We start from the raw sequence: 17,945 nt of genomic DNA on the forward strand, positions 1-17,945 counted from the left end.
GTTCACGTAGAACTAAGACTTTTTTTACCCAAAATTTCCAGATATTTGGGATGTTTTTCAACTGTTCAGATTATTTTTTTAAATCCATGGTATTCTCTTACAAATTTAATGCTGCACTTAAACTTGAAACTCCTGTATGCTAGATATGATGGTTTCCATTGAGCAATGTGATGTCATAATAAATGTTCATATTTATGTCTTTATAGCGTAAGCAAGATTTTCAAAATGGTTATTAACCCCTTCCCTCTTTGGCCGCTTTTGACCTTCCTGACAGAGCCTCATTTTTCAAATCTGACGTGTTTCACTTTATGTGGTAATAACTCCGGAATGCTTTTACCTATCCAAGTGATTCTGAGATTGTTTTCTCGTGACACATTGGACTTTATGTTACTGGCAAAATTTGCCCGATACATTCAGTATTTAATTGTGAAAAACACCAAAATTTAGCGAAAAATTGCAAAAATTAGAATTTTTCTCAATTTAAATGTATCTGCTTGTAAGACAGGCAGTTATACCACACAAAAATGTTGCTAATTAACATCCCCCATATGTCTACTTTAGATTGGCATCGTTTTTTGAACATTGTTTTATTTTTCTAGGACGTTACAAGGCTTAGAACTTTAGCAGCAATTTCTCACATTTTCAAGAAAATTTCAAAATGCTATTTTTACAGGGACCAGTTCAGTTGTGAAGTGGCTTTGAGGTCCTTAGATATTAGAAACCCCCAATAAGTCACCCCATTTTAAAAACTGCACCCCTCAAAGTATTCAAAACAGCATTTAGAAAGTTTCTTAACCCTTTAGACATTGCGCAGGAATTAAGGCAAAGTAGAGGTGAAATTTACAAAGTTCATGTAATGGTGGGGGGGGTAGGGAAACGGACAAGTGAGCCCTAATCTACCCGCCACTCTGTCCCTGCCTACTTGCAACGACCCGCCCTAGGCGACGGGGTACAACTGGGCGGCGGTCCCTGCGCTCAGTAAGTGCATGACAAACACGACAAACAAACAAGGGAATACAAGCAAGGGAAATGGGCAGTTGCTCGCGGAAACACCGTGAGCAACAGAGTAGTGAACGAGCCGAGTCAAGCCAGGAGAGTGCGAGGTACAAAGCGAAAAGCAGAAGAGTTGTCGGTAAGCCGGGGTCTGTATGGAGCAGGATCAAAAAGTAGCAGGAGCTGTAGCTGGGCCAGGAAACCTCAAGGAAAGAATTCACAAGCACAGATGGACAGGAAGAGCAGGCTTAAATAGACCGAGGGCGGGAGCTAGCTGAGTCTGGCCAGGTTGCGATAGGCTCTCCCACTCCTAAGCCTGCCAGCCTGAGTGGAGGAAGCTGGTGTCTGTCTCAGGGATGTACACTCAGGTGTTGACTGATTAATTCTGGGAATTAACCCCGAAGCAGTGCCTGGCAGATCCTTTACAGTACCCCCCCTTTTATGAGGGGCCACCGGACCCTTTCTAAGTGGACCTGGCTTACTGGGGAAACGCAGGTGGAACCTCCTGACCAATACCCCAGCGTGAACATCCCGGGCGGGTACCCAAGTCCTCTCCTTGGGCCCGTATCCTCTCCAATGGACCAGGTACTGGAGGGAGCCTTGGACCATCTTGCTGTCCACGATCCTGGCCACCTCAAATTCCACCCCCTCAGGGGTGAGGACGGGAACAGGAGGTTTCCTCGAGGGGGCCAAGGACGGGGAGCAGCGTTTCAGGAGGGAGGCATGAAACACGTTGTGTATACGAAAAGACGGGGGTAACTCCAGCCGGAAAGAGACAGGACTGAGGACCTCAATGACCTTATACGGCCCAATAAACCGGGGAGCAAACTTTTTGGACGGAACCTTGAGACGCAAGTTCCTGGATGACAACCACACCAGATCCCCGACCACAAACAGGGGGTTAGCAGAACGTCTTCTATCGGCCTGAGCCTTCTGTATGCTCTGGGACGCCTCTAGGTTCTTCTGAACCTGGGCCCAGACTGTGCACAGATCCCGATGAACGACCTCCACCTCGGGATTGTTGGAACAACCAGGTGAAACGGAGGAGAACCGTGGATTAAACCCAAAATTACAGAAAAAGGGAGAGACCCCTGACGAGTTACTGACCCGGTTATTAAGGGAAAATTCGGCGAGGGGAATGAAAGAAACCCAATCAAATTGACAGTCAGAGACAAAACATCTTAAGTATTGTTCTAGAGACTGATTAGTCCTCTCCGTTTGGCCATTGGTTTCAGGATGGAAAGCAGAGGAGAAGGACAGATCAATCCCCAACTTATTACAGAAGGCTCTCCAAAACAATGAAACAAATTGTACCCCCCTGTCAGAAACAATATTGACGGGGACCCCATGGAGACGCAGGATGTGTTTGATAAACAAGGTAGCCAACGTCTTGGCGTTGGGTAGTTTCTTGAGGGGCACAAAGTGGCACATTTTACTGAAGCGGTCTACCACCACCCACACCACCGACTTGCCTTGGGATGGAGGCAAATCGGTGATAAAATCCATGGAGATATGTGTCCAAGGTCTCTGGGGAATGGGCAACGAACGCAGTAAGCCCGCTGGTCGGGACCTGGGAGTCTTGGACCTGGCACAAACCTCACAGGCGGCGACGTAGGCCTTAACGTCTTTAGGCAAACCAGGCCACCAATAATTTCTGGTAATGAGGTGTTTGGTACCCAGGATGCCTGGATGGCCAGATAGTGCGGAGTCGTGATTTTCCCTAAGTACCCTTAGCCGGAATTGCAGGGGAACAAACAGCTTGTTCTCAGGAAGGTTCCCAGGAGCTGAACCTTGATCAGCAGCAATTTCAGAGACTAAATCGGACTCGATAGAGGAAATGACTATACCTGGAGGCAAAATACAAACAGGATCTTCCTCCGAAGGAGGGCTGGCCATGAAGCTACGCGACAGTGCATCCGCCTTAATATTTTTAGACCCGGCCCTATAGGTAACCAAAAAATTGAATCTGGTAAAAAACAACGCCCATCGAGCTTGTCTCGGGTTTAGCCTCCGGGCAGATTCTAGGAAAACCAGATTCTTGTGGTCGGTAAGGACCGTTACCTGGTGCCTAGCCCCCTCCAGGAAGTGGCGCCACTCTTCAAATGCCCATTTAATGGCTAAAAGTTCGCGGTTGCCAATATCATAGTTACACTCCGTGGGCGAAAACTTCCTAGAAAAGTAAGCACAGGGGCGGAGATGGGTGAGGGAGCTGGTACCCTGGGACAAGACGGCCCCCACTCCCACCTCGGACGCGTCAACCTCCACAATAAATGGCTCCCTTTGGTTGGGCTGAACCAGCACGGGGGCCGAGATAAAGCACTTCTTGAGGGTCTCAAAAGCCTGGACGGCCTCAGGGGGCCAATGGAGGACATCAGCACCCTTGCGAGTGAGGTCCGTAAGAGGCTTAGCGACGACCGAGAAGTTAGCAATAAATCTCCTGTAATAGTTAGCGAACCCCAAAAAACACTGTAGCGCTTTCAGGGAGGCAGGTTGGACCCATTCAGCCACAGCCTGAACCTTGGCAGGGTCCATGCGGAATTCATGAGGAGGATTTGACCTAAAAATGGTATCTCCTGTACCCCAAATACACATTTTTCGATTTTGGCAAACAGTTTGTTTTCTCGAAGGACCTGGAGCACTTTCCTGACATGCTCTATGTGGGAGGACCAGTCCCTGGAAAACACCAATATGTCATCAAGGTACACTACAAGAAATATCCCCAGGTAATTTCTCAAAATCTCATTTATGAAGTTCTGGAAGACCGCAGGGGCATTGCACAACCCAAAGGGCATGACGAGGTATTCGAAATGGCCTTCGGGCGTGTTAAACGCAGTCTTCCACTCATCCCCCTCTTTGATGCGAATAAGGTTATACGCCCCCCGTAGATCCAATTTAGAGAACCATTGGGCCCCCTGAACCTGATTAAAGAGATCAGGAATCAAAGGAAGGGGATACTGGTTCCTTACCGTGACCTTATTCAGGCCACGGTAGTCAATGCATGGCCTAAGACCCCCATCCTTCTTCCCTACGAAGAAGAAGCCAGCACCTACCGGAGAAGAAGAGGGACGAATGTAACCCTTGGCCAGGGATTCCTGGATATACTCCCTCATGGCTTCACGTTCGGGACAAGAAAGGTTAAATATCCTACCCTTAGGAAGCTTAGCTCCTGGTACCAATTCGATAGCGCAATCGTATTCTCTATGAGGCGGTAATACTTCGGAGGCCTCTTTAGAGAAAACATCAGCGAAGTCCTGAACAAACTCGGGTAGCGTATTCACCTCCTTAGGGGGAGAAATAGAATTAACAGAAAAACATGACGTACAACATTCATTACCCCATTTGGTTAGCTCCCCAGTATTCCAGTCAAACGTAGGATTATGCAACTGCAACCAGGGAAGACCTAGAACCAAATCGTACGATAATCCCTGCATCAATAGTACAGAGCATTGCTCCAAATGCATGGAGCCAACAAGGAGTTCAAAAACAGGGGTATGCTGTGTAAAATAACCATTAGCAAGAGGAGTGGAGTCGATACCCACTACCGGAACAGGTTTAGGCAAATCAATCAGAGGCATAGCGAGAGACATAGCAAATTCCACAGACATGATATTAGTAGAGGACCCTGAATCCACGAAGGCACTGCCGGTAGCAGACCTACCACCAAAAGAGACCTGAAAGGGAAGCAATATCTTAGTACGTTTCATATTTACGGGAAATACCTGTGCGCCCAAGTGACCTCCCCGATGATCACTTAGACGCGGGAGCTCTCTGACAGCATTCTTACGCTTGGGACAGTTGTTTACTTGATGCTTGACATCCCCACAGTAGAAGCAGAGACCATTCTTCCTGCGGAATTCTCTACGTTGTTGAGGGGACACGGAGGCCCCGAGTTGCATAGGTATTTCTGAGTCTTTAGGGGAGAAACGAAGCAACGGGACTTCGGGAGGCATCATGGGGGAGTCGGAGGAAAAAACACATAAACGTTCACGTTGTCGTTCCCTGAGACGTCGGTCAAGTCGTACCACTAAAGCCATAACCTGGTCTAAGGAGTCAGAAGAGGGATAACTAACTAGCAGGTCTTTCAGGGCATTCGACAGACCCAACCTAAACTGGCACCTTAAGGCAGGGTCATTCCACCGAGAAGCTACGCACCACTTCCTAAAGTCAGAGCAATACTCCTCAACAGGTCTCTTACCCTGACGTAAGGTCACCAGCTGACTCTCGGCAAAGGCAGTTCTGTCAGTCTCGTCATAAATAAGTCCGAGGGCAGAAAAGAAACAATCAACGGAGGAAAGTTCAGGGGCGCCAGGAGCCAAGGAGAAGGCCCACTCTTGGGGCCCTTCCTGGAGCCGGGACATAATTATACCCACCCGCTGGCTCTCAGAACCTGAGGAGTGAGGCTTTAAGCGAAAGTAAAGCCTACAACTCTCCCGAAAGGAGAGAAAAGCCCTCCGGTCACCTGAGAACCGGTCGGGCAACTTGAGGTGGGGTTCAAGGGGTGCGGTGAGGGGAACTACCAAGGTAGCATCAGGCTGGTTGACCCTCTGAGCCAGGGCCTGGACCTGTAGGGAGAGACCCTGCATTTGCTGAGCCAGGGTTTCACGGGGTTCCATAATGGTGTCAGGGACCAGGGTAGACTAGGTATAGGGCTTGTGAATTTGTAATGGTGGGGGGGGTAGGGAAACGGACAAGTGAGCCCTAATCTACCCGCCACTCTGTCCCTGCCTACTTGCAACGACCCGCCCTAGGCGACGGGGTACAACTGGGCGGCGGTCCCTGCGCTCAGTAAGTGCATGACAAACACGACAAACAAACAAGGGAATACAAGCAAGGGAAATGGGCAGTTGCTCGCGGAAACACCGTGAGCAACAGAGTAGTGAACGAGCCGAGTCAAGCCAGGAGAGTGCGAGGTACAAAGCGAAAAGCAGAAGAGTAGTCGGTAAGCCGGGGTCTGTATGGAGCAGGATCAAAAAGTAGCAGGAGCTGTAGCTGGGCCAGGAAACCTCAAGGAAAGAATTCACAAGCACAGATGGACAGGAAGAGCAGGCTTAAATAGACCGAGGGCGGGAGCTAGCTGAGTCTGGCCAGGTTGCGATAGGCTCTCCCACTCCTAAGCCTGCCAGCCTGAGTGGAGGAAGCTGGTGTCTGTCTCAGGGATGTACACTCAGGTGTTGACTGATTAATTCTGGGAATTAACCCCGAAGCAGTGCCTGGCAGATCCTTTACAGTTCATTATTTTTTTCCAGAAATTCATTTTGAATCCATTTTTTTTGTACCACAGAATGTTTTACCCAAGAAATGCAACTCAATATTTATTGCCCAGGTTCTGCAGTTTTAGGAAATATCCCACATGTGGCTGTAGTGTGCTACTGGACTGAAGCACCGGCCTCAGAAGCAAAGGAGCACCTGGTGGATTTTGGGTCTCCTTTTTATTAGAATATATTTTAGGCACCATGTCAGCTTTGAACAGGTCTTGTGGAACTAAAACAGTGGAAACCACCCAAAAGTGACCCCATTTGGGAAACTACACCCCTCGAGGAATTTATTTAGGGGTGTAGCAAGCATTTTGACCGGCCAGTTTTTTTGCAAAAATTTTTGGAACTAGGCCATGAAAATGAAAATCTAAATTTTTTCAAATTACATGTAGGTTTAGCTAATTTTTTTTCATTTCCAAAAGAACTAAAGTAGAAAAAGCACCACAACATTTGTAGAGCAATTTCTCCCGAGTAAAACAATACCCCACATGTGGTAATAAACGGTTATTTGGACACACGGCAGGGCTTAGAAGGGAAAGAGCGCCATTTGGCTCTTGGAGCTCAAATTTAGCAGGAATGGTTTGCGGAGGCCATGTCACATTTGCAAAGCCCCCTAGGGGACAAAACAGTGGAAACCCCCAACAAGTGACCCCACTTTGGAAACTATACCCCTTGAGGAAATTATCTAGGGGTATAGTGAGCATTTTGACCCCACAGGTTTTTTGCAGACATTTTTGGAAGTAGGCTGTGAAAGTGAAAATCTACATTTTTTCAAATAAAATGTAGGTTTAGCTAATTTTTTTTCATTTCCACAAGGACTAAAGGAGAAAAAGCACCATAAAATTAGTAAAGCAACTTCTCCCGAGTAAAACAATACCCCACATGTGGTCATAAACGGCTGTTTGGACACACGGTAGGGCTCAGAATGGAACTAGCACCATTTGGATTTTGGATAGTGTCTGGGCGCCATGTCACATTTGCTGAGCCCCTGTAGTACTAGTACAGTGGAAACACCCCAAAATTGACTCCATTTGGGAAACTGCACCCCCTGAGTAATCATCTAGGGGTATAGTGAAAATTTTGATCCCAAAGGTTTTTTGCTGAATTAATTAGAATTAAGCTATGAAAATGAAAAATAATTTTTTTTCCAACAAGATGTAGTTTTAGATCAACATTTTTCATTTTTACAAGGAATAGAGAAGAAAAAGCACCTCAACATTTGTAAAGTAATTTCTCCCGAGTACGGTAACACCCCATATGTGGTTATAATCAGCTGAGGGGTTAATCTGCCGGATCGGAGAGTAGCTCCGGTCCTGGCAGTTACAGGAGGGTGTATACAGCTGTCACCCCGCGGTGATGGTGCCGGCTCTGCTTCTGAGCCCGCACCATCACTGCGCCGTACATATACGGCGCTTTGCGGGAAGCACCTCCCGACAGCGCCGTACATGTACGGCGCATGTCGGGAAGGGGTTAAGATATGCACTTTAAATGTTAAGGGTCTCAATAGCCCTTTTAAGAGGTCTCTGTTAAGGAAAGAATGCGTTAACCCGTTAGTGACCGCCAATACGCCTTTTCACGGCGGCCACTAACGGGCTTTATTCTGATGCATATGCCTTTTTACGGCACTGCATCCGGATAAAGTAAACAGAGCAGGGAGCCGTCAAATCTCCCTGCTCTCAGCTGCCAGAGGTAGCTGAGGGCTGGGGGCGTCCCTGCTCTGCCGGGTGAGATCGATATAAGTATCGATCTCACCCATTTAACCCCTCAGATGCGGTGCAAAATAGCGTGCATAATAAAGGACCTAATAAAGGCCCCCAGGTCTGCCTGGAGCGAATGCCTGCTAGATCATGCCGGAGGCATGACCTAGCAGATTCCTGTCCGTTTTAAACGGACAGGCAGTAATACACTGCAAAAGTATTGCAGTGTATTATAATAGCGATCGGAGAATCGCATATTAAAGTCCCCTAGTGGGACTAGTAAAAAAGTAAAAAAAAAGTTTAATAAAGTTAATTTAAAAAAAAAAGTGAAAAAAAAATAAAAAACCCAGCTTTTCCCCTTACAAAATGCTTTACTATTAAAAAAACAAAATAAAGTAAAAAAGTTACACATATTTGGTATCGCCGCGTCCGTAACGACCCCGACTATAAATCTATTACATTATTTAACCCGTACGGTGAACGCCGTAAAAAATGTAATAAAAAACTATGGAAAAATTGCTGTTTTCTGTCAATCCTGATGTAATGAAAGGGGTAGGGAAACAGACAAGTGAGCCCTAATCTACCCGCCACTCAGTCCCTGCCTACTTGCAACGACCCGCCCTAGGCGACGGGATACAACTGGGCAACGGTCCCTACACTCAATAGGTGCACGACAGACAAACAGACAAGGGTACAAAGAAGCAAGGGAAATGGGAAGTTGCCCACGGAACACCGTGAGCAACAAGCGAGGTGAACGAGCCGAGTCAAACCAGGAGATGAGCGAGGTACAAAAACGTAGAGCAGAAGAGTGGTCAGAAAAGCCAAGGTCAATCACAAGCAGAGGATAAGTAGTTCAAGAAGCTGCAGCAGGGCCAGGAAACCAACAGAGAAGAATCACAAGCAAGGAGGAACAGGAAAGGCAGGTATAAATAGACAGAGGGCGGGAGCTAGCTCCGTCTGGCCAGGCTGTGATAGGCTCTCCCACTCCTAAGCCTGCCATCTTGAGTGGTGGAAGATGGACTCAGTCTCACAGACATAGAAGCAGGTGCAGACTGATTACCTATGGGCGTTGACACAGAAGCTGTGCCTGGCAGATCCTTTACACCTGACTTAAAAAAAATTATATATTATATCTTTTTTTTTTAATTCCCAGCCCAATTCAAATAAGTACTGTGAAGAAACTATGGGGTCTAAATGGTCACATTACCCATAAATGAATTCCTTGAGGGGTGTAGTTTCCAAAATGGGGTCACTTCTGGTGGGTTTCCATTGCTTTGATACCTCTGGGGCTCTGCAAATGCGACACGGCACCCAAAAACCAAACCAGCAAAATCTGCACTCAAAAGAACACACAGCGCTCCTTCCCTTCTGAGGCCTCCCATGGGCCCAAACGTCAGTTTATCGCCACAAATGGGGTATTGCTGCACTCAAGAGAAATTGAGCAACAAAATTGGGTATTTTGTTCCCTGTGAAAATAAGAAATTTTGATAAAAAAAGACATCTTATTGGAAAAAAATGAAATTTTTTTCATTTCACAGCCCAATTCAAATAGGTGCTGTGAAAAAACTGTGCGGTCAAAACTGTAACAACAACCATATTTGAATTCCTTGAGGGGTGTAGTTTCCAAAATGGGGTCATTTCTGGTGGGTTTCCATTGCTTTGATACCTCTGAGGCTCTGCAAATGCGACATGGCACCCGAAAACCAATCCAGCAAAATCTGGACTCCAACAAACACATAGCGCTCCTTTCCTTCTGAGCCCTCCCATGGGCCCAAATGGCAGGTTATCACCACAAATGGGGTATTGCCGCACTAAGGACAAATTGGGCAACAAAATGGGGTATTTTGTTCCCTGTGAAAATAAGAAATTTTGATCACAAATGACATTTTATTGGAAAAAATTACATATTTTCATTTCACAGCCCAATTCAAATACATGCGGTGTAAAAACTGTGCGGTCAAAATGGTAACAACAACCATAAATGAATTCCTTGAGGGGTGTAGTTTCCAAAATGGGGTCACTATTGGGGGATTCCTACTGTTTTGGCACCTCAACACCTCTTCAAACCTGGCATGCTGCCTAAAATATATTCTAATAAAAAAGAGGCCTCAAAATGCACTAGGTGCTTCTTTGCTTCTGGGGCTTGTGTTTTATTCCACGAGCGCACTAGAGCCACATGTGGGACATTTCTACAAACTGCAGAATCTGGACAATACATATTTAGTAGTGTTTCTCTGGTAAAACCTTCTGTGTTACAGAAAAAAAATTGAATAAAATTGAAATTCAGCAAGAAAAATGAAATTTGCAAATTTCACCTCCACTTTGCTTTAATTCCTGTGAAATGCCTGAAGGGTTAAAAAACTTTCTAAATGCAGTTTTGAATACTTTGAGGGGTCTAGTTTTTAAAATGGGGTGTTTTATCAGGGTTTCTAATACATAGAACTCAAGAGGTACCTTAAAAAAAAGGCTTTTGAAATTTTCTTAAAAATATGAGAAATTGCAGTTTATGTTCGAAGCCTTGTAACGTCCAAGAAAAATAAAAGAATGTTCAAAAAACGATGCCAATCTAAAATAGACATATGGGAAATGTGAACTAGTAACTATTTTGGGTGGTATAACCGTCTGTTTTACAAGCAGATGCATTTAAATTCTGAAAAATTGTATTTTTTCAAAATTTTCTCACAATTTTGCAATTTTTCACCAATAAACACTGAATATATCGACCAAATTTTACCACGAACATGAAGCCCAATGTGTCACGAGAAAACAATCTCAGAACCGCTTGGATAGGTTTAAGCATTCCGACGTTATTACCACATAAAGTGAAATATGTCAGATTTGAAAAATGGGCTCTGAGCCTTAAAGGAACAGTGTCACGAAAAAAAAAATGTGGATATCAATTTGCATTTAGTGTTTTATTATAAAATCTTTTATTTATGTGTGTGTTTGCGTTTTACTTTTTTCTAACTTTTACTTCACTACGGGGGCTGCCATGTTGTTTTTCATCTCTGTATGTGTCGATTAACGACACATACAGACATGGAATACGGCAGCTACAGTCCATAGGAGTCAATGAACGGGACCCGTTCCATTGACTTTGCTCTATGGCTCTGTACTGCGCAGACGCAGGTCAGAGTCACACAGAGCAGCTGTTTGCAGGGAGAGAGCAGGCGCCATCTTGAAGACCAGCCGCACTGCAGGTAAGATGTGCGTCTCTGCATGTCCCACTCTCTCTCTCACTGACCGCCGCTCTGGTGACCCCCGACGGCCCCCCCCTAACGCCCCCCCCTCTGACGCCTCCCCCGACGGCCCCCCTCCCTTGTGTGAAGGACGCATGAAGAAACTGTACTGGGAAAGCCCTAAACGATAAATCTCTAGTTGTGCTGAGACTGTTTGGGAATGTGACTAATGAACCTCTCAGTCTCAGCACAATTAGAGAGATTTATCATTCAGGGGTCTGGGAAAGCTGGGTGACCACCATTACCCCTCCTACTGGAGTGTGAGAGGTTCATTAGTCACATCCCCAAACACACTCCAGTAGGAGTAATGGTGGTCACCCAGCTTTCCCAGACCCCTGAACGATAAATCTCTCTAGTGCTGAGACTGAGAGGTTCATTAGTCACATTCCCAAACAGTCTCAGCACAACTAGAGAGATTTACCGTTCAGGGGTCTGGGAAAGCTGGGTGACCACCATTACCCCTCCTAGTGGAGTGTGTTTGGGGATGTGACTAATGAACCTCTCACACTCCAGTAGGAGGGGTAATGGTGGTCACCCAGCTTTCCCAGACCCCTGAATGATAAATCTCTCTAATTGTGCTGAGACTGAGAGGTTCATTAGTCACATCCCCAAACAGTCTCAGCACAACTAGAGAGATTTACCGTTCAGGGGTCTGGGAAAGCTGGGTGACCACCATTACCCCTCCCACTGGAGTGTGAGAGGTTCATTAGTCACATCCCTAAACACTCCAGTATGAGGGGTAATGGTGGTCACCCAGCTTTCCCTGACGCAGATATAACCAGGAAAGGGCTGGATGGACGGGCTGAGGGTGCACAGGGTTTTTGGTGATCCCCCTCTGTCATGTGATCGGACCTAGGTTACCGGTTCATCAGACGGGGTTCATGTGACTATAAATCTGTCCATAACAAGAGACAGTGCACTCAGGACAAGCCCTGCCCTCATGCCGTAGTTGTGTGGTTCTGTCTCCAGTGATGGCGGTGGGTGGCTCTGACACCCGCCTCCCCCGTCGGGTCATCTCAGGACAGAAGGGGTGTCCGGATTGGAGACACAGCGCCGCACCTGTCCTCAGGTCGTGTCTGGTATTGCAGTTCACCTCCATTGAAGTGAATAGGACAGAGCTGTAATACCACACACGACCTGAGGACAGATGCGGCGCCATGTTTCCCTGGAAAACATGTGGATGTGTGTGTGGCAGAGCGGAGTGTGCACGGGCGCCGCTGATACTTCATAGCCGCTTATCAGCTGTTATGAAGAATCAGCGGCGAGCACCCCCCCCCCCCCCCCCACACACACACACACAAATTCCCCAAACACGCAAAATCAAGTGTAATCAAGCGTTTATTATGTGGTTTTTTTGCACGTAAAATGTGCAAAACAAAACATGTCAAATACACGGCGTGTGAACCGGTCAACTGAAAAGTCATTCACTTCACTTTCATCATTCTAAGGCTGGGTTCACACGACCTATTTTCAGGCATAAACGAGGCGTTTTACACCTCGATTTACACCTTAAAAGACGGCTCCAATACGTCGGCAAACATCTGCCCATTCATTTGAATGGGTTTGCCGATGTTCTGTGCCGACGACCTGTAATTTTACGCGTCGCTGTCAAAAGACGGCGCGTAAAATAACAGCCTCGGCAAAGAAGTGCAGGACACTTATATGCAGGACACTTCTTGGGACGTAATTTGAGCCGTTTTTCATTGAATTCAATGAAGAACAGCTCCAAATTACGGCCGTAATTGACGCCTCGCAAAACGCGAGTACGAGCAATTACGTCTGAAATGACGGAGCTGTTTTCTCCTGAAAAGAGCTCCGTCATTTCAGACGTAAATGCAGTTAGCGTGTGCACATACCCTAAGGGTATGTTCACACACAATGTTTTCAGCTGATAAATCGGAAGCAGAACGCCTACAAGCATCTGCCCATTGGTTTCAATGGGAAATACGGCGTTCTGTTCCGACAGGGCGTTTTTTACGTGGTAGTTTTCCAAAAACAGCACGTAAAAAGACGCACGACCAAAACATCACTTCTTGGGACGTTTTTGGAGCCGTTTTTCATTGACTTTATAGAAAAAAGCTCCAAAAACGGCCATTAAAAAACGCGAGTTTGATTAAAAAATGGCTGAAAATCAGGAGCGGTTTTCCCTTTGTTTAGTAAGCGTGTGAACATACACTTAGCCTTTTGGTGCGTCCTATAACTTCTTCCAGCTGCAGAATCACACCCAAGATGGCTGCCGGACACTGCTTAGCAATTTGAAGACACCTTTACCTGGCTTGTGAGAGGGGGGGTGAGGTTCCCTCCCACATTTACAGCAGCTGTGAGTCTGGTTGCTTTGCCTTATTCACCTTGCTGTAATTCTGGGAAGTGCTCCCCCTGGTGGCCAACATTGGAAAACATGTCAAATTATTATTTAATTTTTAATACTTTCCACCATACGGAAAAAATAAATAAATACAGCAAAAAAACTTTAAAAATATAATAGAAATAAGTAACGACACTTAAAAAAAAAGGTTTAATTTGCGACACATTCCCTTTAAGGCCAAAACTAGGCTGCGTCCTTAAGGGGTTAAGCTTACTGGTCTATAATTACCCGGGGAAGATCTAGAGGCCTTTTTGAAAATAGGCACCACATTTGCCCTGCGCTAGTCCCTTGGCACTATACCAGTCACTAGAGAATCTCTAAATATTATGAAGAGGGGGACAGAAATAACTGAACTAAGCTCCTTAAGAAATCTAGGGTGTAACCCATCTGGTCCCGGGGCCTTGTGCACATTTATTTCATTTTATTTAGCTTGGACCATATCTACATTTAGCCAATTCAGTATATCAACTGATATATTAACAGCACTGGCACCGGCTAAATCAGCTGGCCTTTCTTCGGTTGTATATACAGAGCTGAAGAACCCATTTAGTAACTCTGCCTTCTCTTGGCAGCTATTTGGCATTATACTGTGTGGGAGGCATTATATAGACAGGCATGATACTGTGTGGGCTGAATCGGGTGGGATTGGAGGTGTGGCTTAAAACAAAAAAAAAGGCTGTCCCTCTTTCTGATACTTGAAAGTTGGGAGGTATGCATGTTATATGCTTTATTAATTAGTCTAAGTGGTCTCATAAGACGGAAGGGATGTCATGTGATCGGTCACGTGACTACCGCCGACCACATCACCCAAGTTGCATTGTGACAGCATAAGTGTCAAACGGTCTCCTAGCAGCGACCTCTCTCTACTGATCACGCAGCCGGGCCCGACAAATGGCGCATACTCATATTCTCCCGCCATGCTAGGAATGGCGTATCGCCGTACCCCCAACCAGTGTGTGAGGGGGGGGGGAGACAGAGAAGAGGGAACAGCAAAGGAAGGAACACTATTGCACCAGGCTGGGCGATCGCAAGAGATAAAATCAGAATGTCTACAGTAATGGGCAGAGATCTTGGGATAAAAATTAAAAATATATATATATAACACCCACGATTACATTGATACAAAGATATCAGCATGGCCATAATACCAAGATACGTGTAAAGTAAAAATCATTCTAAAAAAAAATTGCATACAAGAAAACGTAAAGAACTTGCCAGCTCCCATGAATACAAAACACAGCAAACCAGTGAAAAATACATAATATTAGTATATAATTACAAAATAAAAATGATGCATGGATTGGGATATCCTATTTTAAATATCAAGGGAAAGTGCTGAGGTGTCCAAAAACCGACAGCCAGTATAAACAAAGGTGTATGATACCGAATACAGTATCATAGATAGTTTAGGATATCCTAGCCTACCCATTCACCGACTATGCATCAGTTTTATTTTGTAATTATAACTAATTTAGTATCTTCACACTTTCGGCCATTTTTATGGAGACCAGAACTTTCAGCAAGCGGTAGCAGCGCGCCGACTACCGTCTGATAGTTCGTCTGTAACTGTCAGCTATACCCACACAGTGCACGCCGCTCCTCCTCAACACTGGCGGCGGATTGTAATAACATATCGCAGATAAACAGTGCGCCCTCACCGTGAGGAAACTAGGAGACGCTTCATTCTCTGCCCGACTGTATGTGGGAGGTTCCGGTGGATGACGAACCTCAGGTCAAAGATTGACGGATAATTTTAGAAGCGCCATGGATACACAGGAAAACCCCGAGGACATGTGCAAGGTATTATTACATACTGCATACACCGTGAATGAAGAGACACCTTGTCACCATGAAGAGGCGTATTCAATGCTAGGAGCGAAAACTCATGGTGTCAGTCATGAACTCGTGACATGTGATGCTTATCCCTCAGAAGCGCCAGGTCAGGTGCACAGGTACATGTCATAGTCCACGGGCTACTGGTTACACGTCATAGTCCACGGGCTACTGGTTACACGTCATAGTCCACGGGCTACTGGTTACACGTCATAGTCCACGGGCTACTGGTTACACGTCATAGTCCACGGGCTACTGGTTACACGTCATAGACCACGGGCTACTGGTTACACGTCATAGTCCACGGGCTACTGGTTACACGTCATAGTCCACGGGCTACTGGTTACACGTCATAGTCCACGGGCTACTGGTTACACGTCATAGTCCACGGGCTACTGGTTACACGTCATAGTCCACGGGCTACTGGTTACACGTCATAGTCCACGGGACACTGGTTACACGTCATAGTCCACGGGCTACTGGTTACACGTCATAGTCCACGGGCTACTGGTTACACGTCATAGTCCACGGGTTACTGGTTACACGTCATAGTCCACGGGACACTGGTTACACGTCATAGTCCACGGGTTACTGGTTACACGTCATAGTGTAAGTGCCTTTTCAGGACTAATTCTCTTTTTTTTATGCTTTTTTTTTTTTTTTTTTCTTCCCTGCTTTAAAAAAGTCATAACTTTTTGTTAACACAATCATATGAGGGCTTAATTTTTACCGGGCAAATTGTATTATTTAATATTGTGTGTGATGTATTGGGAAGCTGGAGTAAAAATCAGAATGGGGTGGAGTTGGAAAAAAACAACAGTTCCTACACTTTCTTAAGCATTTCGTTTTTACGGTGGTCACTGTACGGTGAAAATTACACGTTACCTTTATTCTGTGGGTCAGTACGATCACGGTGATACCAAATTTATATAGTTTTTGTTATGTTTTAACTCTTTAAAAAAAAATGTAAACGTTTGAAAGAAACAAAAGTTATTTTTGCATAGCCATATCATGACCTCTAACATATATATATATAATGTGTGTGTGCAGAGTGTCTGTATATATAATGTATGTACAGAGCTGTGTAAAGCGTCTTTTTGTACGTAGAAAGATGTCGGTTTTATTAAAACCATTTTGGGTTATGTTGGGCATTTTGATCACTATTTATTCCGATTTTTTGGCGGGTGGGGTTGAAGTGGCAAAAAAAAAATGCAATTTGGCAGTTTTTACCTTTTTTTTTTTTTCCTGCTACAGCGTTCACTGTATTGGAAAAATATTTTTATAGTTCAGGCATTTTCAGACCCGGGCATACCTAAATATGGTTGTTTATTTTTATATGTGATCTAGGGAAATGGAGGGAGTTGAATGTTTATATTTTATTTAAATATTTTTAAAAACTGGCCCCAAAATAAAAGGGTCAGTAAAAACCCCTCAGATTCTGTGGTCACATCTGACGCTGGCATCTGAGGGGTTAAATTCTTGCGTTCAGAAATTCTTCTGTTTGCAAGCATTGCTGCTGTGCTCCTGCTGTGCAACACGGCGGCTATGGTGCCTGCTTGGTTTCTGAGAGGCCGCCATTTTTAAAACCCCTTTCCCGACGTAAATAGGCATATGGGTTACTTCGCTACTCGTCATAGTGCACGGGACACTGGTTACATGTCCTAATGTGTGGGTTACATGTTGCACATAGTGCACGGGTTACTGGTTTACAGGGGTGTAGCTAATTGCTCATGGGCCCTGGTGCAAGAATTCAGCTTGGTCCCCCCCCCCTTACCCCTCCCTAACACCACCAGACCTCTGTGCACGCCTTTGCCCAGCTGCCTTGCCCGACACTCCATGAATGCCCCCACAGTATAATGCCACCATAGCTGCCCCCCACACTATGTCCCCATAGCTGCCCCCACAGTCTAATGCCCCCCATAGCTGCCCCCACAGTAGATTGCCACCCATAGCTGCCACACAGTAGATTGCCACATACAGTATAATACCCCCCCATAGCTGTCCCATACAGTATAATGCCCCCATACAGTATAATGCCCCCCTTAGCTGTCCCATACAGTATAATGCCTGCCATACATTATAATGCCCCCTTAGCTGTCCCATACAGTATAATGCCCGCCATACATTATAATGCCCCCCTTTGCTGTCACATACCCAGTATAATTCCCCCATATGTATGTACCTAATAGTAAAATAAAATAACTACTTACCTATCCCCGTTCCCACAACGGGTGGAGGAGATCCTTCTCCTGCTCTGCACTGTGCTGTGAGTGACTCGGCGCAGACAGGCGCGATGACATCACTACATTGCGCCTGCCTGCGCCGAGCCGCTCGCGGCACAGTGATTGCTGGAGCAAGGCTCCAGCATTGAACCCAACTGAATGTGCGTCCTGCGGACGCAGATCCTGTTGGAAGCGAGACCAGTGCTGTGTGGCAACGGGGGGGGGGCCCTGCAGGCTTAGGGGACCGGTCGTAGTTGCAACCCCTATAGCTACGCCACTGCTGGTTTACACATCATAGTTCACAAGTTACATGTCATAATTTAGGAGTTACTGGTTACACG

At 45.9% G+C, this 17,945-nt stretch overlaps 1 protein-coding gene across 2 annotated transcripts in view; it reads left to right on the forward strand.

The window, feature by feature from the left end:
• The first annotated feature begins 15,016 nt into the window (after window positions 1-15,016).
• Window positions 15,017-17,945, forward strand: part of CCS (copper chaperone for superoxide dismutase) — a 38,038-nt gene continuing 35,109 nt past the window's right edge. The window contains exon 1 of one of the 2 annotated variants that reach the window (XM_075837429.1): window positions 15,017-15,349. In XM_075837429.1, the coding sequence (XP_075693544.1) occupies window positions 15,314-15,349 (36 nt within the window). In that variant the 5' untranslated portion in view covers window positions 15,017-15,313. Of the gene's footprint in view, window positions 15,350-15,384; window positions 15,502-17,945 lie in introns of those variants that run through there. The other variant, XM_075837431.1, reaches the window with a different exon arrangement.

This window comes from Rhinoderma darwinii, chromosome 9 (genome assembly GCF_050947455.1).
Source record: "Rhinoderma darwinii isolate aRhiDar2 chromosome 9, aRhiDar2.hap1, whole genome shotgun sequence".
Classification (NCBI taxonomy): domain Eukaryota; kingdom Metazoa; phylum Chordata; class Amphibia; order Anura; family Rhinodermatidae; genus Rhinoderma; species Rhinoderma darwinii.